At 39.3% G+C, this 26,313-nt stretch overlaps 1 protein-coding gene across 1 annotated transcript; it reads right to left on the bottom strand.

The window, feature by feature from the left end:
- Positions 1 to 619: 619 nt before the first annotated feature.
- edar (ectodysplasin A receptor) lies at positions 620 to 26,171 on the bottom strand. The gene is made up of 12 exons (XM_086091172.1): positions 26,016 to 26,171; positions 14,724 to 14,789; positions 13,433 to 13,552; positions 10,836 to 11,017; positions 9,924 to 10,009; positions 8,248 to 8,325; positions 8,042 to 8,167; positions 7,882 to 7,953; positions 4,888 to 4,960; positions 3,752 to 4,082; positions 3,572 to 3,635; positions 620 to 2,583 (listed from the first exon to the last, which is right to left on the bottom strand). Exons 2-12 carry the CDS (start codon positions 14,772 to 14,774, stop codon positions 2,195 to 2,197), a joined length of 1,572 nt encoding a protein of 523 aa, XP_085947298.1. The 5' UTR covers positions 14,775 to 14,789; positions 26,016 to 26,171; the 3' UTR covers positions 620 to 2,194.
- Positions 26,172 to 26,313: the final 142 nt, after the last annotated feature.

Here is a 26,313-nt window from a genome sequence, read left to right as displayed (position 1 = left end):
AATGATGTTTATATGCATTGCTGTTGTGCACAAAAGCACAATATTGTGTTTTTTTTTTTTTTTAAAGTATGAGCTTTTTATTTTATTTAAATTTTTTACAATATTGTGACCTTTAGTTAATATCGCCAACCTCCCCACAATATCGTGATAATTATCGTACCGTGAGCTTCACATCGTGATAATATCATATTGTGATGTTTGGAAATTGTTGCATCCCAAGTCATTATAGCAAAAAACAAAACAAAATGATCTGCTTACCAAAAATCTTTGTTTTTATTCTTTCTGACTGTTGGCTGTAGATTCTGAGTCATCCAGTTCATGATTACCAGTAAAGGAATTAAGGCAACTAATCTCTTTGACACATTTTTTTAAATTTGTTCAAATATGTCTGAGGCTACTAAGCTATTAGCATAACGTAATATCGAATAATTTGAGGTTACTCTCCTTGCTTTGCAACATCCACAGTCCAATTGTGTCATGACAAAACATCTTTGGTATTTTACTACCTGGAAATATGTTAAATGGGATGTCTAACAAGTGAAATAGTCACAAATAAAGCATTTTTGCAATACATCTTTATTAAAGTATACATTATGTACAATAATAAGTTATATATACAGTCACACATAGGTTCTGTGATGAAAGTGAGTGTCTTTCCATATGTTCTCTCCTACTCTGCTACACGGCTGCTGCTACTGAGGTATCCCACTCGTGTTCTGTGTCTCTTCAGGACTGACATATAACAAGTAAGATGTTGCCTGTCTAAAAACAGCTGTGTGGGGAACTCTCCAGTTTTATCCAAATCCAACAATTAGATCATTGATGAACAGCTCAGCAAACAGCACCATAAAAATGTTCGGCCTGTGTCGAATTAAACTGGATTTCATCAAGATGGCGTAGCTCTAACAAGGCAATATATTTAAAAGTTGAGGTTTTTATTTATTGCTGTGACAAAAAAATATGCGCGGCTTCATTTAGAGTGATGGAGTCCAGCCCCAGCTGTCGCAATGTAAAATATGAAATAGAAAGTGTTACAAAAGTGGAGGGATTCTTCAACTTGTGCTTCTGATTCACTGATGTGATTCTGCTGCTCAAGGAATCAAATCAAGCATTGTTTTTTTTTTCCAGTTCTGTGCTTGTAGGATTCAATATCGTCTGCATTTCCTCAACAATAGGTGCACAGGCACTTTGTTAACAGCAAGGCTGTTTTCTTGCACTATTCTGAGATCACCTTTACACAAGAACAATCAAGAAACACAATTTACTTTTTTTGTTTTTCAGTTTGAGACCTTGAGATCTTGCCCTCCAACTTGCCAATCTTGTGGCCACAATTCCACAGTTTATATACATTTTCATTTTAAAACAATCTCTTAAATGGCTCTGCGGGGCAGTTAGTCAGGCCTCTGTTTGTTTTTACAACTTTTCCACTGGACTTTCACTGGCCCTAAATGCTTAAAATGGGTGGTGGAAATCACAGGCACTTTGCACCGGTTGCATAAACCACAACACTTTAAATTATTAGGGGCGCTGGGGAGTTACAACAACACCCAATGATTAAATCTGGTGGCCGCACTAAACTGCAGCATTGAGGTACAATAGGGAAGGAAAAGTTATGAAGGGGGGTAGGAGTTGGGTTGGGGTCACAGACAAGGGTGTTGAAGAGGAAGTCGTTGGTGAAAGATTAATGTTTGGTACGTGTCTGGAGCCGTAAAGGCATGTGCTTGAAGTGTGTGTAAATCTGTAAAGTCTTCCTGTACAAAAAGCTTCCAGGAAAGCTATATAGCTTACTCTCTCTCTTATGCTAATAATTGGCAAAAATTCAGATAACATCCTATAGCAGTGGTTCTTAACCTGGGTTCGATAAAGGGGGTTTGGTGAGTCAGTGTCATTCTTCCAGAAGGTCAGAGGTGATTGATTTTGAACCTAAGAGACGACCTGGCTCACAAAGTCTGTAGTTCATCTCAAAGGTGTTTGGCTTCCTGCAAAATTGGAAGCATACAAATATTGAAACTGAAAAATATCTTAACAATCAGAAAGTACTCAAATTCCATGGCCAGTCTGAAATAAACAATTTTTTGAAATGTAGGTTCTTGACTTAGTGGAAAATCCACTGAGGTCGACCATGTTCTTCATGTGATGAGGAAGGGTACAGTCTCGTCTCTGTATGCATCAGAGTTTGTGCTGCTCAGAGGTCTTAGACACTCGCGCAGCGTTGAGAGGATGGCTGACATGGTAACGGGCAGGCCAGCTGGCTATGGAAACTGCTGATGCCCTGCCGGCCACCAGCCGCCGCCGCCATGTCGTTGCCTCCCAGAACGTCCGAGCACAGCGACTCGACGGCATCCAGCCTCTCGATCTGGACCAGGCGGATGAGCAGGTCGGGGATGCTGTATCCCGCCGTGCTCACCCTCTCGAAGAGTTGCAAGCCATCGCTCATGCCGCCGATCTCATCCCGCTTCAGGCCGAAGCTCTCAGCCAGGTGCCTCCATGTCTTAACCACGGCGGCCTCGCTGCTGTAGGAGGAGCTCAGCATGCGGCTGGCTTTCTCCAGGCAGTCGAAGGGAAGTTCTGTGGGGCTCAGGCCTGATGAGACGCAAGAGGACACAAGTATGCACACTATTAGTCGTAGTTTGCGATCAAGTTTGGTTGGTTTGGCATCCATTTTCTTTACGGCTTGTCCTCGTTAAAGTCTATCCCAGCTGACTTTGGGCAAAAGGCAGGGTACTACTGACAGTAATATCCACACTTATGGGCTATTTAGTAGGGATGTACATCTCTCCACAAAAGACGATTTGATGCGGTTTTCGATACATAGTGTGCGAAACAATTCAAGGACGATTTGATTTGAAAGTGGAACGATTCTGTTCGGTTTGATTTTGATTCAATTCAATATGTTATGGCTCAATTCGAGAGGCTATGATGCGATGACTTTTTTGTTGCCATTTTAAATACATTTGATTTGCCATTTCCTTCAAGATGCATCTCTCCAATAAAAAACGATTCGATGCGTATGTCGGTATTTCAAAGTGGAACTATTCGGTTGCACTGGGATCTTCTAAATCCCCCAAAATGCTTTGCCTTAAAACAGTTTTTGTTACACCCATACTATTTAGCAAAGGTAGGCTCTTCCGTCGTTACGTCGGCCCATCATTGACGGATGCTTAATGCTCGCGAAGCCTCGACTGACTGACTACCGACTCAAGAAGGCTTAAGTCCGTCAATCCGGGTCAGTACAGACAGTCCTTCTCAATCCGTGTATTTTTTCAAGGCTTCGCGTCTGGAACCATCCGTCAATGATGGGCCGACGTAGCGACGGTAGATGCTACCGGTAACCAAGCTTATTTGTGGAGATAGAAGTACAGTAGTTGTACTGTTATTGTTCTGATTGTCCTCATTGATGTTACAAATCAACGGTGATTTCTACCGGTTCGTTACCATGTTGATTAGTGAAACATTATCTGTGAAGGTTTGTTTTCATTTGTTGCACAAATCTTGATCAGTCATAATTTCATCAGTGATTAAGCATGAAATGCTTATGAAACACATTTTCCGCCGTTTGAGAGGAACGTACCGTCTGTCACATTGCACGTTTTAGCGTACAGATCCAGGATCTTTTTCCTGCGACTCTGTAACATCTGTGTAGTAGGGAGAAAAAAAAAAGAAAACACTATGTGATCCAGATGATCCAGAACTGCAGATCTGTTTATAATCATAAATGTATAGCACATATTTCAAAGATCCACATTCCTACCCCTGGGTTTTTATTGCTGTTGTTGATTGCGGTCGCATTGCTGATGTGGTTAGTGCTGGAGATGTGGTTGACACTGCCCATGTGGCCGGGACTGGGGAGATTGCTGTTGGGGCTAGCGGCGATGTTGGCGGTCCCGTTGCAGGCCTGATCTGTGTCCAGGGCGCCCAGAGTGAGCAGGCAGAGGTCCGGCTTGTTCCCCATATTGATGAGGCCCAAATTGGGGGTCTGGTGGTTTGTCTCCGCGGAGCCCTGCTTCTCTAGCGTTGCCTCCTCGTCGCTGTCAATGCTGCGACTCAACAGTTGCTCATTTTCTGACGAGGCGTCGTTTTCACTGCAACAATATACAGTTTTAACAATTAACAATTTTAATTACCTCCAAAATAATTTGGATGTTTCACTGGGGTTAAGTGGCTCATAAGAGCAGTTGACTGGGTTCAGGGCGCTCAACAAAACTAACCTATACAAAACGACTTAAGTTCCCTGTGAAGCCAAAATAATCTCTTCTAAATTTGACGCGCCCCAGAGAAGTTTGAATGACTTTAAAAATAGCCAAGCATAAAAGAGATTTAGCTTTAAAATTGTGCAAAATCAAGTCGTTCTTTTTGTTCATAATCACTGCTTACATGTCACTTCTACGACATAGAAAATGGAGAATAGCCGTCCTGTTGTTTATCAGGCCGATTTATTGGAATATGGCGGTTTTGAGTGAAGCCTGAAAGAAATAACGCCAAACACCTGAATCAGCATGCCCCTTACTGTTCACCTCTTGGTGTTTACGAGGTGTCGTGTACCTCACACCCGCGAAAGACTCACCAACTGCCAGCATCAACAATATTGCTGCTGCACAGACTTGTTCTGTGGTGGCTAAATTATAAACACATGTTGTATAAAACTATTTCAAACTTTTTTCGGGGGATCGTGTTGTGACACACATGCACACAGGAAACTATTACTAGTAAATGGAATATTTACATCACTTCCGCCTGCAATATGTAATTATATAAACTTATAAAGATGTTACAAAGACCCTGACATCAGGTATTAATGTCACGACAAGATGACAATTAATTAGTGGTGAGGGAAAGTACTACAAATTCTGGTATCTGTATTGTGAGGGAAGTGAATCAGACTTTTACCTTTTCACTGCCATCTGAGGCGAGGCCTGAAGTTTGTCAAACTCATCTTTTTCTGAGTAGATCACTACTTTATCTAAAAGAGAAAGAGAAGATTTTTTTTAAAGAAAGGAAAATCCAATTGTGCTGAAAACACAAAAATCAACTGCTAACTATAGGCATATTTTGTGAAACTTGCACTTATTATTACTTTCTTATTAACTTTTTACTCAGTGGTTTACCCGTGCAGATTTTTAACATGATACAGTGTTGGAGTAACACTGGTTCAGTGTAAAAAAACAACAACCAAAAAACAAACACTCATCAGTGTGGACACATAAATATGATAGCATATTAGGGCCACACATATATATATATATATATATATATATATATATATATATTTCTGTTTATATATATATATATATATATATATATATATATATATTTCTGTTTATATATATATATATATATATATATATATATATATATATATATATATATATATATATATATATATATATATAAAAAAAACTATTTTGATGTTTGTGCCAAGTTACAATTACCGAGTGTGCAAAAATGCCTATGGTGGAAGAAGTTGTTAAATTATAGTGCTTTTCGGTCGGGTTTTGAAATACGGAGATAGTAATTGCTTTAGCAGAGATTAACCATATAGTACGCATTCACACTTTGAAGAGGCACCGCAAGAAACTTGGCCTTTTCGGAGGAAAAATCTAAATAGTCTGTACGAGGTGTTAGTGTATATATAGTAGGGCCACGTATAAATGTTTTTATATATAAATATGAATATATTATATTACATATATTATATTTAATATATTAATATTAACATATAAATATTTTTCTTGCAAATTAGTTTTTTTTCTCTGTAATTAGTTTTTTCTCGCAAATTTGTTGCAAATATGCATGTTTTTCTCCAGAAATTTGTGAGGTTTTACAGATTACATACATTATATACGTCATACGTCAGCTAGGTGCAGCAATTAATTGAAGCACGACTACTGGAGTGAAGACCACTCTTTGAGGAAATCCATAGTTTCAACTAATTCCTGTAACTTAAATTGTCTTCATATACATGACCCATGAGCAAATGTATTCACAGAACATAAAACCACTTTAAGCATCGGAGTCGTTGTGGTATATAAAAACCAACGCAATTACATTGACTGTTATGTGACTAGCAATTTTGGCAGCAAGTTGCAGTTGGAAGGTTTGTGGGTTCATATTGGTTGCTGGGGTTGCGTTTTGAAGGTCGTTAATTAAAGCAAGCATTGGAGCGAGCGGTTGGGGTTAGCGGAATGGTTAAGATTGTATCTATTACGGCCCACACAGTAAAAAGTGTGCGTATATGTAAGCACCCATGACTTTCATCTCAAAGCCTTATTAACTCCGTATATAAGTGACAGCTGGAGCTTGGAGCTATGGCGTCCCGCCTATGTATAAACACAACATTACCCCGTCTTTAAGCGCCAACATGTTTTGTTGTTAATTACAGCCTACAAAATTGCCGTGATTTCAGTCATTATATTATTAAGTCTAGTTTTAATCAGCGCCGTTGTACCACGGTATGCGTGTGCGCGTCTCTTGAGAACAGTTAGCCGGCACATGAAGGAGAACACAGCATCATTGTCAGCAGAAATGGCGCCTTAAGGGATGCATGACTTTATCTGGGCAGGTTCCACATTCCACCAAGATGTACTCATCACGCCGCAGCCCTCGTAGCCCACACACACCCGCATGCGTACACGTACACAGACTTGCACATGCACGGTACGAGTGCGCCGCTAACGTCCTGAATAATATGCCGTGAAACATAATGTTCTTTATGCACACGAGACGTGCGGGACTGACTTGAAATGAGCTGTTCAAATGTTTTATGAGATATGAAGTACACCTCCAGGGTCCGGCGCAATCCATAAACTTTTGACATCGTGAAAATAAGTTGTTTTAACTTTCCTCACCTCAAAACAACGGGGGAAAAAAGGTTTAACTTTAATGCTGGCGGTGCAAGGTAATTTAAAGGTGAGATGTATTCAGTTTTGTCATAGAAGTCACGTCAATCATGACAGTAGTTTGAATTCTGACGTTTGATGTTGTTTTAGAAGCTTTTTTTTTAATTTTTTAATAAAGACTTGATAATTTGGGGTTTTAAGCAAGATCTGACAGTTGCATGTTTCATATCTCTTGCCTTAAACTTCATTCCCTGTGAAATATAATTAGATGTAGTTTTTTTTTTTTTTAAACAAAGTTTAGAATAAACTAGTATTACCTGTGTTGGATTGCTGAGGCTTTTGTTGCAGGACTGTGTGATTTTCATTTACCGTCACTAAAGCAAAGATGGAAATTCTAATTATAGTTTGGCTTACTGCAATCAGCATGCTGCCTGCACTGTCATTACACTAGCGTATGATTTTCACTTTAGTTTGATTCAATTAAAAATGCATCTGTTGCATATGTTGTAAGCTATTCTTTTTAAAATGGTTTCACGTGTGAGTCAAGTTTATGGAAACTTTTTACAACCTGGCTTATACATTATTTGCAGTTTGTAATGAAAATATTGTGGGGGAAAATGAAACATTCACAGATGGTAATAACAGAATCGGTTAATAATCTCTCTAATGTAATGTTTTGCTCAATTCTTCATTACCTCTACAGTTTAATATAGCCTAGAAGTTTCTTTAATTTCACTTTGAATGTATTTGTCGAATTTATGGTTTCAATAGTTTCACTGTCTAGTGTTTTTTGTCTTCGCTCCCCGCCCCCCTCCCAAAAATGAGGTATTAGCTGGAAAAACACATTTTTCTTTCTTCTTTTTTTTAATCACTGTCAAGTGTTAAAAACATAGGGTAACTTTTACAAATGGATCATGTGAACACAATTGCTTATGTTTCACAACATCTACAAGGTCATTCAAACCAGGGTGAGTGTGCATGCGAACATTCTCACTGTTGTGAGAAGTGTGTGAACATTTGCATGTGTGTGTGTGTGTTGTCCTACCCGGGACGTCTTTCTTGTCTTCTTGTTTATTAGTCTGAGCTTCAACAGATTTCACCTGTCCATTGCAGCATGCTGCAAACAGATAATGCGAGCGTCAATAAACACGACATGGTTAACAGGTAAAAAAGTATGTTTGCATGTTTGTTTAGTGTGCGCGCACCCTGGCCGCTTGGCTTGGCCTTCAGAATGTAAAACATAATGATGAGAACAATGGCGATGGCCATGACAAAGATGGTTGACATGGCGATAATGAGAGCCGTTGCTAGGTGACCTTGTCCTGTTGGATCTGAGACATAGATGACAAATTGTAGTGAGTTACATTCATGACTTTCTTTGTGTATTTTCTGTAACTGTGTTAATGTGTACCTTTTTGAAGATGAGGGAACACAGTGGTGCTTCCAGGATCAACCTGAGGTTTTTGGACTGGCACATTGGTCTGCAAACCTGCGACACAAACACATTCCTTCACTATGGAGCCCCTAAAGTGACATGTGGGGGTTGGGTGGGAAGTTAGTGAAATATGTTTCTCATCAAGACGGGAATATCAGAAGGCGGCCATTTTGCTACTTGCTGTCAAGTGAAAATGGCATCGCAGTTGCTCAGGTCTTCGGTAACAACCAATCGCAGCTCAGCTTCAGAAAGCAGGTGACAAAATGGCCCTGAGATGGATTTTGGTGTACTCAGTGACACGACGTATTCCTTTATCTCAATTCTGTAGCTCATTGATTAGCTAATGTATCATCATCTTTTTTCAACAGTGTGAAAACCTCTACTTCCTCTGATCTTAGCCACAAACATACAGTACATACGCAGACACAACGCGCACACACATTTACGTGCCCCGTGGCTCCAAACATCTTCCAATGTGTGTTTACACTCCCTGGATAAGATTATAAGCTTGAACTGGAACTCTGTTTCAGGCCTTGTGGTTTTGTTTCATTCAAGTCTGACAGGGCAACAAATGTGCTCCAAAACTGCACGCCGTCCGTGTTTAATTAGTAGAATGCATTGATAGAGAAACACGAGAGGCCTCGTCAGAACGTGACAGGCCGGGAGGGAACATACTGGCATCTGTGGCAGACCGCGGGGACTCACTTCACAGAGTGTTACAGATGCTGTGTTAACAGTTAATAGTCGACCCCTGCATAGTCTCGGTTTGGCATCCACGGGTCTGATTATATTCCCAGATACATTTTTTGTTTTGTTTTAAATATTTTAACATTTTTGGCTTTTTTTGGCCCCTGTTTTTTGTGGAAAATGTATATTGACTTTTTCCCGTGTTTTCTGAATATTTTTTGGTGTTTAACTTATTTTATTAATATTATTATTATTATTATTATTATTATTGCATTTTAATGGGCGTTAATAGACAGATATTTGCTATTGGTGGGCTGTCCCAGTCCCTATCCGAATTGTCAACTGTACTGGGAGAGAACTATGCAAGACTTGAATACGGAGAACAAAAGGGCCAAAATGGTACTGAAGGTCATTACATATTTAATGTATGCTATATTTTCCAAATTAAGAATTATCAGGAAAACTCCATGATCCCTGATTTTCAGCCGGCCTCAGACTTCGAGGAGTCATGCCTCTGGTTGTGCACACATTTTGCTGGTTACATAGGAGAGGTTGTAAATGTCCCTTACTTCATTGCATGGGCGGGAGCTATAATGTATCAAAATGGTCTAAAATTGACATGACATAAAAATGTCTACCAAAGTGCTAACATGCTAATCATCGTTCTCAAACTCCCTGACGTTTTAATTGCGCAAACGCACACACACTCATACACGGAGCTAATTCACAGATTACAAGACAAGTATGCGCATGTTTTAGGGGTGGGACAAATAATCGATTCTTTGATGCATGATGTAGAACTCTACACTCTACAATGTTGCCAATATTTTTGACATTGACGTACGACCGGCAGTCAAAGGGATTGAAGAGATTATGCAAATTGAGTGTACATTTAGTTGAACTACGAAGACTAAGGATACAGAAACAATGGCTAAAGAAAGAAAATATTTTTTTTGCGTTATTACATTCTTTGGTGTTGGGCGGTGCATTCTGGCACGAATGACAAACCATCCCATATAGGTTTCTGGGTCTGTTCTCCAGCATGTAATACCTGCATAAAATACAAAACATATCATCAGTCAGCAAATGTAAAATCAGCTTTGAAAGACAATCTCTTAAGAAGAATGTGCCAAGTAAAGTTGCAGTGTGGAATATTTTCGGGGGAGACAAAGTAGAGTGCAGTATGTTATCCTGTATATAAAACAAAGACCTGACAAGATGATGAAATTTAGCCTGTGGGCACTAAAGATGGCTTGCTACAGGTCTGAGTTGAAACTGAAGATAAGGAGTCTGTGAATGACACTTGAGTCTTTTATGTCTGAGTGGGAATGTACTTTCATGTAACCGGCAACCTGAAGATAGAAAAACCCAAATTTCAAAATGTTGGGCCCATGTCATGAGTATACTTTGCCACCTTAAGTAACAAAAACAAATTAGCATTAGGATGAAGCTAAGGTGATTGAAATCCTATAGCACTCTACAACTGTAACAAAAATAAATAAATGTTTCCCCTACATTCCAAGGAGGTTAAAATTTAGTATGAAATTTGTAAGCTTCTCTTTAAACTGCCATACTATTCAGGAGAAATATAATAAGCTTATTTTCCGGTTTTGAGCTAGAAAATGATTGATTTGATTAATTAAATGAGGACCATAAACTTCAAAATGTTGCTTCAGGCTGCTATAAAGAATGGAGCTGATCACATTAGAGAGAGAATGACTTTTATGTTCAAACAAGAACAATGCATATCATTAGATCTTCCTAATAGGTATATCTAAAATCTTGTTTTTGTCTCTCCATGGCATTTTTCCTGTCCTCTTGCAATCGTTTTCATTGCATTTATATTGTTATGTTTGTGTGCCAGCGTGTTGTTTTACCCTGGCAAACAGGGTCCACACTCTGCATCGCTGTCTGGCGTTCCCACCGTGCGCACTGTGGCTTTGTAGAGGGCGTCACAGTCTTTGTGTCGTCTGCAGATCTCATATTTGCCTTTGGAGTACTTCCCATGTGGACATGGTACACAGGAGAAGTCTTCATCCTTCACACCGTAGCCACATGTCTACAACACGTACACATCGGACACACGTACAGTTCGGTTGAAAAAAATGAACCCATTTTACTTCCTTCCTGTTACACTTGCAAATTGCAAATACGGCCATTTGCAAATTTTTGGGGGAGGAACCTATCCTCTGTTGTATACTAATATGAAAAAATATTTCTTTGGTGTCATCCTGAAAGTTAGTGCACTTGAAGGTGTTCCACTGTAGTGTTTCTTTTATCTGTCATGTCGCAAACAGGATGTCACTGAAGTGAGCATTATTGGCCCAAGGCTAGACAGAATCATCTCTTGGAGGAAGCTCACAAGGCTCCCCTCCTATTTGACCCTCATGACTCATACATAAAACAGTGTTGGGCCCGCGGCAGAGTTTTGTCACTTTGACTTACTGTGTGCTTTGGATCTTTTTTTTTCAAGGGTATATAGAACACATGCATACAATCTATTCAATTTTGTATTCAGTGCCAAATTGTGTACTATGTCATAGTCTGATAATATTGTCTCAGCCTTCAACTTTGACTGCTGTGTCATTTTAATACAAATACAGGACCCAGGCAGCTGCATAGCAACTGACAACCTCATCATTACAATGGACAAATGCAGGACTATAGCAACTGTATAGCAACTGACATCATCATCATCATCACAGGGGACAAATACAGGACCATAGCAACGACATAGCAACTGACAACATCATCATTATCATCACAAGAGACAAATACAGAACCACTGCATCTTCATAGCAACTGACATCATTATCATCATCATCATCATCATCATCACAAGGGACAAATACAGGGCCATAGCAATTGTATTGCAACTGACAGTATATTCACAAGGGGCAAATACAGGACCATAGCAACTGACATCATCAATAACACTAGGGACAAATGCAGGACCATGGCAACTGCATAACAACTGACAAGATCGTCATAACAAGGGACAAATATAGGACTATAGCGACCGCATAGTAACTGACAATATCGTCACGGGTGACAAATACAGCACCATAGCAACTGACAACATCATCACAAGGGACAAATACAGGATCATAACAACACAATGACCCCATGACCCGACCCAAAACACAATCAAAACACGTCTACTGTAATGGTATTATGCAAGTACACCTAATGTTGTGTCTTCTGAGGAATATAGAATAACATATAAGCTATCTGCATTTACCACAGTTTGTATTTTAAAAATTTGGTAAATGGAGGGCTTGAACATCTGCATCTTTCTGTGCTGTATCGTGTATGGGCGTGCGTATGCGCGTGCAGACGCTCTCTGAAGTTAGTGTGAGGATGCACCCTGTGGTTACGCCTTGATTGAACACACACTTGAGAGCTCATACATGAATTAGAGGCTCCGCAGGGATCAGACAGGAAGGCGAAAGTGCAGCGGCCACGGTAGAATGATTGATCCTCGGTTCTTTCTAATCTCGCTGTCTTCGGCTCGAAACGGACTACATTAGTCTCGGTGATAATCGGCATCAGTCAGAGGTTCTCATTGAAGAAATAAGGAAAGGAGTGCAGTGAGAACAGCGTGCTTATTGGATTAAGGTACTAAACGAGGAAGGAAGTTGATAATAGTGTAATTAATTCTGCTTCAAACGGAAGGATGTTGTTGTCTCCTAACAGTCTGTAAGACTTTTGAACAATCTTGAGAGAGCCGACTTGGCACGTTCGCAGCAGTCTTTGAAAACTGCAGATTGCGGTGTGGCCTTTCATACTAATGAGACGCTAGCGGACGAGACTACCTAATGCAATGCATTTTAGGAAGATTCCAAAACAAAAGTTGAATCACACCTTGCGTCAAAAAAAATCAGCTTTTTTGCTCATGGGCACATCATTGTCAGAGAGGTAGTTTGTAGTAGTATTTATAGTGTTGTCCCTATTATAACCTCATATAATCTTCTGTTTTAGTATTGGGGTGAGAAAGTCGACTTTGTCTTATTCTTACTTATTTTTTTTAAATTATGCACTATTTATTATGCATGTTTCTGACTTGCAAGGTGCCCAACAAAGCGTTTTACCTTTGCTCTGTTTTTTTTTTTTCTGTCACAATGTTAAATGGCTCTAACTACTGCACGTCATTCACATTGACACATACCTTCACATCAACGTCAGTGAAAGCGATTAACCGTACAGGAACCGTTCATTTGAATTAAGGCACTTTTCGCTGGGCAGAATGGTGCGAATGTGTGCGGACACAGTGGGGGTGGTCCAAGTGTAATACACACTTTGGTTTCAAGATATTGTTACTGGAATATCATTTGGGGATGACAACAATGTTTTTCAGGACTTGAGATGGAAAAATGACCGATTGACTGTTTTCGTTTACTACTCTTTTGGAGTAGTTTATGGTTGAACTATTAACTAAGTGACAAACTGACAACTATATTTGTGAATCTCTCACCATGTGTGGCTCCTGTCCCGGCTGGCACTGAGGGCATGCCTGGCAGCTGTTACTGGTCTGGTTTAAGAACTCATACTCTCCGCAGCTGGAATACTCTGCACTCGCAAGCATACAACACACCTGCAGAGACACAAAGACATGATCAATTAGGGAATTAGGGGTTGCCAATGGTAGGATGGAAGTTGTTGACCGTATGATAGACAAATACTGTACAAATAAAAACGAAAACAAAACAAGGCCATTTACTTTGAATTTTACAATGAGGCAAAGACATTCAGTAGGTATAACTTCACAATCCAAGGAGATCCAAACTCTTGTAGATCAAATATTCAGCATTTACAAATACGTTAGGTATTCATTTTAACAACTTCCTTTACCTTGCACTGCATCACAGTGAGCTAGTAAAGGTCGAATTTTCTTTACAGTTCATGAATTACATCTCATTAGACTGTGGTCCTGTACAATTCGATTGTGTGCAAAAACATTTTGTTACATTTGTTTAAATGGTACGAAAACTTGAAATGGTACAAAATACGATACCCGTGGTCCCACTTATAAAAATAAAAAATGCAACAATCTTTGGTGGCCTTCAACTTCAGCTTTATCTCCTTACGCTATATGTGTAGCATATGCAAATGATTCGTATATATCTTGGCATCACACAGACTGTGGTGCTCATCCAACCCATTGAAAATCCCATCCTTTGTCTCCGAAGTTGTTTCATCTGGTTACACAGAAGTATGAAAACGCAAACTACGATGTTTTCTCAATCGTTACTCTGTGGTTCTTTTCCAAAAAAAGCAGATGTGAATGATTGTGAATGGATTCTTTTGAGGGTTTTTATGACTTCTTACACACTTCTGAGAGGTTTGGGAAGGAACACATATGAGCAATGAAATCTTGGATGATATGTGAATGGATGGGGACATGTGTTGGTTATCCATCCATCAATATAATTTCTATAGCGCTTGCCCTAATAAGGGATACGAGTGAGCTAGTGCCTATCCTTGATGAATTTGGGCAAGGGACACGGAACACCCACACTTTGTTTTATTGTGTAGCTTTTTCCAAACAAGCAAAACGTGCAATAATCATAACTGCAAAATTAACTTCCCATACCAGTCTGGGGTACCCCAGGGATCGATCTTGGGCCCTTTACTGTTTTTAATTTACTTTAATGAATCTGCTTCCTTTATTATCCTTTATTAATATTTTTTTAATTATTTATTGACAAAATGAGTAGACATACAAGGTAGACAGCCCAATAAATGCAAAAAAAAAAAAAACTTACCAAAATTGAGGTTACAAAGATGGATTTTGTCATTCTTCTCCTCTGTGGCATGTTTGCGCTCACTTCCTGGAAGACATCGGACAAAAAAAAAAGGTCCCTCAGATAAATAAATAAATACAGAAATGCAAACATTCAGACTTCCTTCTCACTTTGCAGCGGATCAAGTGAATATGAGCAGTTGTGATACGTAGTGTGTGGCCCAGATGAGTTCATTACATCATTGCCAATAAACATGTAATGATAGTAGCAAAACAGCCCATGGCATTGCTCCGGCTCATATCTGCAAGCACGCGTCAACGTTGGCTAACCTCTGCTCCAAATTTATTTTTCTGTCTTTCTTTCTTTCTTTCTTTAAAAACATGGTGGATTCTCCTTGCCTGCACTGTAATGAAAATGTAGGCATATGTCAACCAAATTAATTCATATCACAGTTTATTCTAATTCAATTTCATTCAAATTACAAAAAAATGTGAACACATAATGTGCCAGCTGGAATGGCAGTATTCACTAAAATGTATAAAAGCCTTAAAAAGGTCAAACTGTGATTCACTCTACTGTGAGAAAATCTCGCATCTTACAGCTACAGTCAATTGGGCGCTGTTTTTATTTGTTTCTTCGATGGTGCGGTGTAGCTACTTCCAAACAGCAAAGCCAAGGCAACTTGTATTGGAAGCCGCGGTGATCAAAAAGCACCAAGTTTATTTCAAGAGTCATAAATAAATCACATTCTGTTTACGACTTTCCACATTTTTCAAAGGCTGCTGTGTATTTTTCATCGTTTTCCAAACATGCATTCCCTATGACAGTCATTTCCCCCTTTGTAGCTAAATTTTAATTAGTAACACAAAGCCACAGACTGTAAATAGTGGAGTTGAACTGTATATTGTAGGCAAACACGGCTGTGATTACAACTATGAAGCACATTTATCCTACACAATGCTTACAGTGAGCAATAATAATGAAAAAGACAGAAAACACGTCAATACCTGTGTAACTTTTCTGCACTTGACTGAAAACAAACTGTTATATTTTCTCTGTTTAAGTGGCATGAAACATCCTAATTCCTTTGGGTTACCGATGGACATCACATCCACTCAGTGTCTTAGTACACGCCCAAAACGTCTGCTTATCAAGGTTCATTTTGAACGTTCTGCCTGACAAGCCACATGTTGCACACATGTGCAGTAGCCAGCAAAGTGGCGCCTTCATGACAGCAAAAGTAAATGGACTGCATTATTGGACCGCTTTTTCTTCTTTAATAGAGCTCTGTGTTTTATGATAATGCTTCTAATTTAGCCATTCGCACCCGTACCACCCGAGTGCAGGGTCCAGCTGTGCTGGGGCGAACTTTTTGTCGCTTGCTTTGACACATGAACAAGGAGATAGGCTCCTCTGCCATAACACTGCATTTACTCAATCAACTATTAAAGGTCGGGGCTGTCATATTCTTCCACACTAAACTAATCCAATAAAGTTTTATGGACTTTATTTTATATACTTTATATATTGGGCAACTCCCTTCAAAACCCTTCTCTGAAATTGTCCCACAAATTAAAAATTCTGATTAATGAATGAATCTGTGTTTTGGGTCCTAATTGACTGTCCAATAACATGATTGCTATTTGTTTTTCTGCCGTATTTGAGGTTGAGATCGGAAGGACAACATATGGAATGGAAGGAACGTAGACAGACTCATGTTCATCGTCATTCGTTTCTTTCCTCTACATCAAGGGAGTCCAAACTATGGCCCATGGGCCATTTTTGGCCCACCGTCCGTTTTGAAGTGGGCCAGGGCATACATTAAAAATGACATCTGCTACTAATAAATTTGTCTTGTATACAGTAGAGCTTTTCTAAATATGCAAATGAAGTATTTACAATTAAAAAGTAACATTTCTCTTCACAATGTACAATAATAATAATAATAATTATTATTATTAATATTTATTTCTTTATGTATTTATTTTTACACTCCACTTTCTGCTCTGTGTTAAAGTCCCAATCACATGAATGGTTAACAAGTAACTGCTTAAAAAATGGTCATCTTATGACAAATTGCTCCTTCTACAAATAAACAGATAGAATCGACTGCCATTCAATGTAAGGGCTGATATTTTATGGTGGGTTACACGGTCTGGACCACCCAAAAATATTGTAAAATCCCAAATTACTTTCCTTATATAAAGCTATTCAGGTATATATTTTTTCTCTCTCTCTAAACACACTGTGATATATAAACAATATGCAATTCTTGATTCAAAAATTATGCGTTTGCTTGACAAAGTTTAAAAAAATTAATAAAAGTGCCCCTTGCATCCTTCATTTTTTCTCTATATGGCCCTCAGAGGAAAAAGTTTGGATCAGTTGGTATCAGTTTCGTTAAACATTTTCAAATCTCCTTAGCTGTGCTAAGATGAAGGCTAAAAAGTTGAGAGAGTATAGAGAAACGTTGGATACAGTGGTAAGGACACGACAACTGATCATCATATTTGTTTTGTTTTGAATGTTTGTCTATGCACTTTTTTTTTTGTGGGGGGCGGTGGGCTGGGGATTTGTTTTGAAACTACGTAAAGCCCTTTGAGTTGCATTTTTGTAGAAAAAGTGCTATACAAATAAAGATTGATTGATTGATTGACAACACCACCATGTACACAAGATATTGCATTGCTGTTTCACCTTCCACCAGTTACATAATAATATATTTGTTGTTTAAGGCCTTTTCGCACTGCACTTAGCAGGCTGCAGCACACCGTCAATGAACCCACTCATTGTGTATGTACTGCTATGGCATGACAATGGAAGTTATAATGTTTTTATTTTTCTACAATTAAACTGTAAACTTAAACTGCACCTCATATTGCCTGGAGCATCAAATTGATTTTTATATTTTTGGGTGATTGCAAAAAAAAAGAAAAGAAAAGAGTCCTTGTTTCTGTTCAGCATCTCTCTGTGTGGTTCCAGTCCTCGAATTTCACTCTTCTTGGTGAAAAACATTCATTCTTAACCTCAATGATGGCTAATTCTCCCGAGCCGCTGGCTTTGATCTTGCATAATCACTGACTACACACACACACACACATGCATACAATATATAGCCCCTAAGTTGCTCTTTGAGGACAGTCCTTGTGGTCAGGCCACAACCGGTATACGTCTGTGTGTGTTAATGTGCGTGTGTGTGCGCATGTTGTTGATAAGATAAAAGGCTGGATAGCAGGAAATGAAGAACTGCCAAATGTGTATGAAGCCCCTCAAGGCAAATCATTACGGAGTTAATCTAACACACACACACATGCACACATACTGTACAGTAAGTGCAACGTGTTTGAAGACTCTGTGTCTTACTTTTGACAAGCCTTACTACTTCTTTCAACCCTCACTTCATCTCCCACCTCCAAACCTTATCTCTGTGTGTCGAGACAGGTCCGGGATGAAAGTTAGGCCCCGAGGTTATTCATCTTCTAACAACCGCATAATCTTCTCTAAATAACTCTTCTGTTTTTAGGTGTGTCATTACCAGGTAGTCTTGGCACAATCGTGGCCTCAGCCAAATATAGGCATTGTGAAAGGTGAAGCTGAATGTGGCAATTTAAAGTGCTGGGTAAAGTGTGGAATTTAACACTGTATGGGTTTTAATATACAGCATTTAGGGAAGTGGTTCTTAACCTTGTTGGAGGTACTGAATCCCACCAGTTTCCTATGCAAAATGTCTTTATTGAAAACAATATATATTTTTTTTTTTTCTTGACCGAGTTAGTTAGTATGAAGGGTTTACAGTAATAAAGAAATCACATGACATACTAGTGTTAATTTTATCTGCTATAACCATTTTTCAATTTAGTCTCAGTTTTAGTTCAGTTTCAATCACGCTTGTTCCTTTTTTTTTTTTATTATAGTTAGTCAACCTCATCTCGTTTTAATTTAGTCCATTTTTAGTCGACTACAAATCTTGCATTTTCGTCTTTATTTTAGTCCAAGTAAACATAATTTTATTCGTCTAGTTTTAGACAACAAAAATAGCCAGGACAATCATTTTACCCCTGTATATATATTTTTTTGTCAGCAGATAATGTTAGACATTTCGGATCTAAAACAATTTTACATAAAAATGTCTCTCATCTTTTGATGAAAAACAACTTAACACACAGTTACAGTGGCTACTATGGCGCCATGCTATGAGCTAGTAAATTAGCCAGCATTAGTTAGCGGTCGGATTAACATTATTGTTGGAACGTTATAGCCATTGGATTGATATTAAGTTTTTTTTTTAACCTTTCACCATGAATCCACCTGTCTGTCCCATTTGTTTGTGCATGTTGCACTCGCTAGCTGAAGATTTGAAAGGGTGTGTGTCACATGACAGTGTCACAGTGACGGATTAGCCGAGACAAGATCATATAATTTTCATCTCCTTTTTGTTCATGAACTAAAATGTCCATACATTTTTGTCCAAGTTTTCATCAAGTCAAGTACATTTTCGTCTCGTCTTCATTAGTCGACGAAAATGCATATTGATTTAGTTCAAGTTATTGTTTATTAATGAGGGTTTTAGCCTAGTCTAGTCTAGTTTGAGTCCGGTGAAAAATGTGTGTTGACGAAATTATTTTGGTTGGGTTTTCATTGACGAAATTAACACTACGACATACCATCAAAACAGTCACACGTCGATTACTAAGCGCGCCAAATTCCTTGCAGCACAGATAGGCCAAGAAATGTCGCGTATCATCACGAATCATATAAGTCGGGTGTGTGTCTTGAACCCTGGGTTAAGAAGCACCGATTTAGGGGAAGTGTTCAAAGGATGAGCGTTGTTGGTTGTTTTTTTCGGTATTTTGTGGAGAGGTCGCACACAAGAATATTTGGTAGTATTTAACGTTGCACATATTGAATTTGTAGTCATCTGGCCAGAATCGAAATAAATAAACCAAATAAATAGCAGAAGTACCCCCTTATCTCTCCTGTGTATTCAAATAAAGGCCAACAATTGTGGTTAAAAAGTTCTGTTTTCGTTTTTTGTGACTATGTATTGATGAAAAAAAAAATCTGCCTTGCTGAGTTAAGTGATTCCTCTTTTTCATAACAAGGGTTCTTTCGGCTTTTTCACTATCAGCATGCAAGTTACGCAAGTAAAGAAACCATCTACACATGGACCTCTCACAAAGGGCAAAAAAAAAAAATTCTATTATAGTTGTTTTTGATCTATGACAATTCAATTAACAGCACATGGGAAATACATTTGGCCCTGCTGTCTCCCATTGAAATTGTTTTCTTTGTCATTTTTGCATCTCTCTTGTCTTTCTATAGTGTGTCCATGAAGTAGTCTTACATGATATTTATTCCTTCAAAGATAATAGCACAACGTTGTCTGGTTGCGGTTATGACTGGTCGACACTCACCACATTTGGTAAGAAGATCGGGAACCTGCCAGCCACTTTGTCCTTCAAAGTGCTGCTTCCAACATTAATCAATTCTCCAAATCCACCACTGAGTTGTGTTGCCAGAAAACAGACAATTAACATTTTCTAAGGCCATGACTCAACCCATCAAATTTAATTATGTTTTATACGTTTTTGTCAGAAAAATAACTAGCACATGCCGTATATCAAACCCTCCGTCTTTGGAGCTCTGACAGAAGAATAAAAGGTTATTGTGACTTAACATTATGATTCGATGTGTTTCTCCATTTCTTGTCAATCATTTCCAGACTTTTTTTTTTTCTTCAAAACTCACAACATAGTTCCAACTTTCCTCTTCATTGTGCCCTCACATCTGCGCAGCATGTGCACAAATTAACGTCAGTCAATCTTGTGTACAGGTTTAACAGCAGGGAATAAATCAACTATATGAATCCGCTGTACATTTAGTGGGCTGAGATGAGAGACAACAAAATATAGCATCGAAATGTGCTCCACCTGGTTTTTGTAATCTTTTATAACAATGTGCCTCAGTTTACTTGAATTGACTTTAGCGCTTCGCTACGTGTAGTCGACATTGATAATTGGCTTGCAAACTATAATCATAAAAAAAAAAAACTGTGATTCCGCTTAATAACCTTCCATGAACACAATCAACCATAAATGTTACTAAGCTTGCAGTAGCAATACAGAACGTGTGTGATTGTTGTTATTTGGCCACTCCACATCAAAGTGATGGAAAGTGAGGGACACTCCTAACTAATCACTGAGGAGGAATGAGCTCCTGGCATTTTGTCTTTAGGATGGGGAGGCAGCTAAATCGAGTAAATAGAGGGTTGGCGCTCCATCTGTCACTCAAACGCCAAAATGCTTTCACCTTCGCAATTGGACCCAAAGTAGGTTTTTAACAGTTGTCAGGTAGCGGGTCATTGGAGGTAATGATTATCATTACAATGGAGTTTATTGTCAGGTAAGAATTTTGTTCTGGTATTTTTTTGCAGGTAATAGACGCATATTCAAACTTAGAATGTAAAATCATCAATCAATCAATTTTATGCACTCTTGTTTGTGAAAGGTGAGCCATTATTTAACACTCATAATAGTATTAAAAGCAGAAGTGGGTGGCAAATCCAGGTCCAGAAAGTAAAAACCCTGCCGCAGTTTGGCTTTAGCTGCTTGTGCTAGCTGGCTAGCTCCCGAGCAGGTAACAAGCACCCGGGGAGCTAGCTAGGGAGCTCGCTAGCTAGCACCTGGGGCTAAAGCCAAACTGTGGTAAGGTTTTTACTTTCTGGACCTGGATTTGCCACCTTTGATTAAAAGTAATAATATATTTGCCAAATGTTAGGTCAAGGTCATAGGCAGTGGTGGGGCTCCATGCTGTATTGTATTAATTTATTTTGTTGGCATTCTGGATTGGTGAATTGCAGTACTTGCACTTTCTTTCACTGTATTTATGAATGTATTTATTTATTTAATATAAAACTTTTCTCCACACAAAATGACCAGAGCAGTCATCAAGGCTGTCAGGAGCTAAATGAGGCTGAAGATGAACACAACTCATTAGCAACATCATCAGCATTTTAGCTGGATGTGAAAATAAACACACGTCAAGTGATTTACAGCTTTTCAAGCATATGCAAATGTCAAACAACAGCTGGACCTAATTTCCTTGCAAAATATCAATTTACACAGACGGCACCGGAAAAAAAATCAAAGTTAACATGCTGCACAATTGGGACAATTCAAAGGTTCGAGGTCAGTTTAAACATGGTGCAAACTCCATTCCGGGATGCTGATTGATCTCTGATTTGTTTGTTGAAGCCATTTTTCCAACAGGCCATATTGATATTGCTCAAAAATAAGCTAACCACTGTTCATATTGAAAAAAAAATGAGGCACTCAGTCTTAACTTTAATTATAATGATATAACACAAAAGTCAGTTTGCAGATGTGCTTTTTGACTTTTCCTGAATTATAAAAAAAAAAAAAGAAGAGCTATGTCGTGCGGTCACCTGTGTCTGCCTAAAAACATGTTGTTTTGTATTATCAAATAAGGTTAATTTTAGACCAATTCTTATGGCTGAATGTATGCTATTTTACAAAGAGTTCATTTATTTATTGTTTGTCAATATCTGAATTTTTCGCACTTTGATTTTATATTTTTGTCTTTTTGATGGTTTGCTAATAATAATCATTAAAAGTTGCTCACAACTTTCTCAGTACTTGAGTAGTTTTTCCACTGTGTACTTTTTAAACTAATTATTTGGAGGACCCGTCTTTATTTTACTTGAGCCATATTATATTATTTTTGCCTACTCTACCCACCTCCAAGTAAATAACCCAATCTCATCTTTTTGATGTGCGCAACGTATGCATCCATGTATGCATTTCCTCATCTTATTCATCTTTTGATTGCTTTAATTACAGACTAAGTGGCAGCTTCCCACTCGGTTGCAGTGTAAAAACAAACGCACATCAAACGGAGGCACACATGCACACAGTCAAAAGTGTTTTCCCCTTTGATGATTTGCCTGCTGGTGATGTCTTTCAGCGACTCCTCTTCCTGATACCTTGTTTGCCTCTCTTTAGATTGGCTGGCCCACAACGTCTCCCTCTAGTCTGTCTGACTTGTCTCTGTTTATTTTATCGTGGCTCTAAATGGAAAGCTTAATCTGCAGCCTGGAATGTATTTGTGTTCCTTATTGGGTCGTCCTGCAGCTAAAGCATTTTGGCCCTCTGTGTAGAAAAAAAATAAATCCAAACATCATTTAAGAATGCATGAGGCACACTTCCTTACAGATTTTACATCGGGAGCGAGTGGGTGGATTTACTGTGAGGTGCTGACAAGAATACCTGCGACTTAGGTCATGGATGACCTTGCAGACAAGCGTAAACAAGTTTCTTTGACAAATCTGAGTACGGAGGGAGTGTGTTGCCTGTGGTTGCATAAATTTGATCGATGATGACATGATGGATGGAAGTAGTCGGGAGGTCCGAGAATTCCTCAAAACTCAAATCATAGGCGAGCTTTTAGAGCGTCATCTTCATGCCAACAGCTGGCAATGGTTTGGTCGCTTTTTCTCCGGAGACAAAAAAAACAACAACCCGACCATGCCATCACCTAACTTGCAAGGCAACATCGGAATCACATGAGTAAATCAACATGGTTCACTGGTGACTTCACACTCGCCAATTGCCCTCAATAAATCATACCACGCTTGAGGCCCCAACAGCTGCGGTTAAGCCACTCCGAGCACTCGCCTTGCACCAATAATCTGGTATCTTTTGCAGACTGTCACTGTTTTCTTCCTCCAGCTTTTTTCCCCCTCTGCTTTTTATTTTTTTCGCATGATTAGATGAAAACAGGCCAATTTAAGCAAACGTGATGCAACAGAGCAGCGTAGCCCCATCATTTCCTGCAGATCCACTCAAGCATTATTTACTTTCAATTGACAAAGGACGTGAATACCAAAGCACTCTCCCTATTGAAATGAACACTTATGAAGTCTTAATTGTGACATCACTTTGCGCTCATTTACTGAACATTGCAACACGGTCAGTCACAATCTGCTCCAGGATGTTGGCTGACCTTATTCAGCTTTTTAAGAAATATTTACAATTTTAAAAAAAAACAGTTTCAAGGGAAGGCTATAAATTTATAGCTGAGTGACGGACATAAAAAACAAAAACATGATGATTGTTAGCTAAGTGTTGTTGTTGCCATATTGTACTGAGCAGCCAAGACCAAAATTCATCAAAATGTACGTTTTTCTTTGTTTTTCTCGGGTGCAAGTGTGGTGAATTTGACTGACACTTTGTTGTGAGTGCACCGTGTTATTACCGCAACGAGTGGGCCGCTTTCTGCTCCCAGGAAAAAGAAAGTGAGTTTTGTGTGTACGTGTTAATTATTGTTACAAATTTAAAAACTGTTTTTTAAAGGAAAAAAATAGGATCGCTTTTTACGTGGCTCACTTCATGATCCTTTAAAGGGGAAGTCAACCTTTAACATTTCTTGACAATAATATGTTGTTATATGTGACCTCACTAGTCTAAACTTAACATTCTGATTGATATTACATTTGTGGAATGTGAGTTATGCAGCAAAATCCAGCCCTTTTTATCCATCTCAGAGGGGCGGCCATTTTGCCACTTGCTGTTGACTGAAGATGACATCACAGTTGCTCAGGTCTCAACAACCAAGCACAGCTCAGCTTCAGCAAAATGGTGAGCGGCTGGATTTTGCTGGTTAACTCATATTCCACTAACGCAATATTAACCAGAATACCAAATTTAGACTAGGGGGTTGATTTCTTCTTTAAATTAGGCGCTGAGCTATGTCGTCTGCCCAGGATTGTAGCTCACTGGTAGTGTTTTGTGCTCCCAAACTGGAGACGTCCTTGCGTCATGGGAGAGTTTTTTGTTGTTGCTTTTGCTTTATTTTCTACCCATACAGATGAGGCGTACGTTGAAATAGTGATTGGCATCTTTGAGTAAACGTTAAGTTTCCTCTTCTTTGGAAATCGAAATGTGGTCACTCTACTGTATGTCGATGTATTCTATAGGACTAGCTGTGGAAGCAAACAGTTGTCTTGAATTAAAGCTATACTAAACAAATGAGCTGAATTCGACTTACTTCCATATATAGTGCTGATGAATGCAGTTCATTGAATTGTGTCTTAGATGTGTAACGAATGAATAAATGGGCCTCTGGAGCTCTATAAATTTCACTGTGGTTATGCGTTTTGGAGGGGAATCAGCTTTGACATTTCAACATAAATCATCTCACTACTTTTACAAGGAAACACGCGGATCCACTAAACAGGGTTATTATATGGATTTAGTGTAAAGCAACAGGACAGGGTGGTGAATGGCTAAACTAGTTTTGTATTTGGTTCAGTCAAAGACAATCCATGCTGTTTTTTTTCTATCACTACCACTTTAATCCTCAAAAGACACATTTACGTCTTTTGAAGATTACATCCCCGTCCTCTTGTGGCTTCCTCTTTAGCCTTTCTACCTGCATACATGAAAGACTTGATGGCAACAGTGGGGGCGTGTGGGGGCGGGGGTGGGGGGGGGGTGTTGGAGAAGCGCGTGTGTGTGTGGGTGAGACAAGATAGATTTCCACCTCTAGCAGCTGCAGTTCAAAGTCAGCCAGCAGACTTCAGAAGCTCGGCAGGACCCGGCTTGTCCCCACCCGGGCCGAGCTAGCTGCCTGTCTGCGGGCAGGACTTCCCCTGGAGGGGGGGGGCCCGGGACAGTCAGGCGGCACCAAGAAAACAATTATGCAGACTGGCGGAAGGTGTGCAACGCTTACAACCGCACGCATAGCCCCCAAAACCAAATACGTTTTCATACATGAGCACTCACCCGTGGGACGGTTGCTAATTAGGTGCCATTGAAATAAGTTGATAGCGAGGCCATTCACATTACAACAACATAAAGACAACCTAGCATAGCAGGTTATCAAGGCCATGATGAAGCAAACAAAATTGTTTGTAACCTTAGGCTGAAAGCTTTGTACCAACTTGCAGCTTTCTTGCAGAAAATGCTGTCTGTTTGGGGATGTGCCTGTTATCCATGCAAGTCAAGCAGCCTTCCTGCAATGTTATGCGCTTGGCAGGCAAACTTTACATCTGCATGACATGTGTTTGGCCAGCACAGGCCCACCAGTCAAATACAACAACGTTATCTTATTGATGGAGAGGTTCACTAATCAAAACTAAACAGACAAACGTGACGAGGATTTATTTTAATTCCCGTATTCGCTGTTATCCCCGAAGCAAAAATGACAGCTAAGCAATAAATGAGGATTGCTCAGGAATGTCCCCAAGTCTTGCACAAAATTGATCACAGCATTCCACAATTGCAGAGATCTTACCTGCAGTCCTCTCAAGTATAAGTGCTGCTTTTTCACCGAGGATGCTGCACTCTTGGTTCAGCTGTCAGTCCTGGTCCACCCTGAGCCGGATCAACCTGTGATCAGCATCACTGACGGACCGACAGACTGTGAATGTCTCACTCCCAAGCAGCTGAACGTGAGTCTTTGAATCCGCTTTTTAGAGTGTACGTTGAGCGTGTCTGCAGGCTCCTCCTTAATGGGAAAAAGTGGGGAAAGTTTCTCCGCCCTGAGACAGCTGAGAGCAGGTAAACTCCTGGCATGGAATAATTGCATGGCT

Source organism: Leptonotus elevatus, chromosome 12 (genome assembly GCF_054856555.1).
Source record: "Leptonotus elevatus isolate MCC_2025b chromosome 12, RoL_Lele_1.0, whole genome shotgun sequence".
NCBI classification, from domain to species: domain Eukaryota; kingdom Metazoa; phylum Chordata; class Actinopteri; order Syngnathiformes; family Syngnathidae; genus Leptonotus; species Leptonotus elevatus.
Note: the sequence above shows the minus strand (reverse complement) of the source record. Positions and strands in the feature narration are given on the sequence as shown.

What these genes read in the sequence shown, in the direction of transcription:
- edar (XM_086091172.1), bottom strand. Translation starts at nt 14,774, where the DNA reads ATGCCACAGAGGAGAAGAATGACAAAATCCATCTTTGTAACCTCAATT. An exon ending in GTTCCCTCATCTTCAAAAAG is followed by an intron (nt 8,168 to 8,247) that starts GTACACATTAAC and finishes TCTATGTCTCAG; the next exon opens with ATCCAACAGGACAAGGTCAC. An exon ending in AGACAAGAAAGACGTCCCGG is followed by an intron (nt 4,961 to 7,881) that starts GTAGGACAACAC and finishes TTTCTCTTTTAG; the next exon opens with ATAAAGTAGTGATCTACTCA.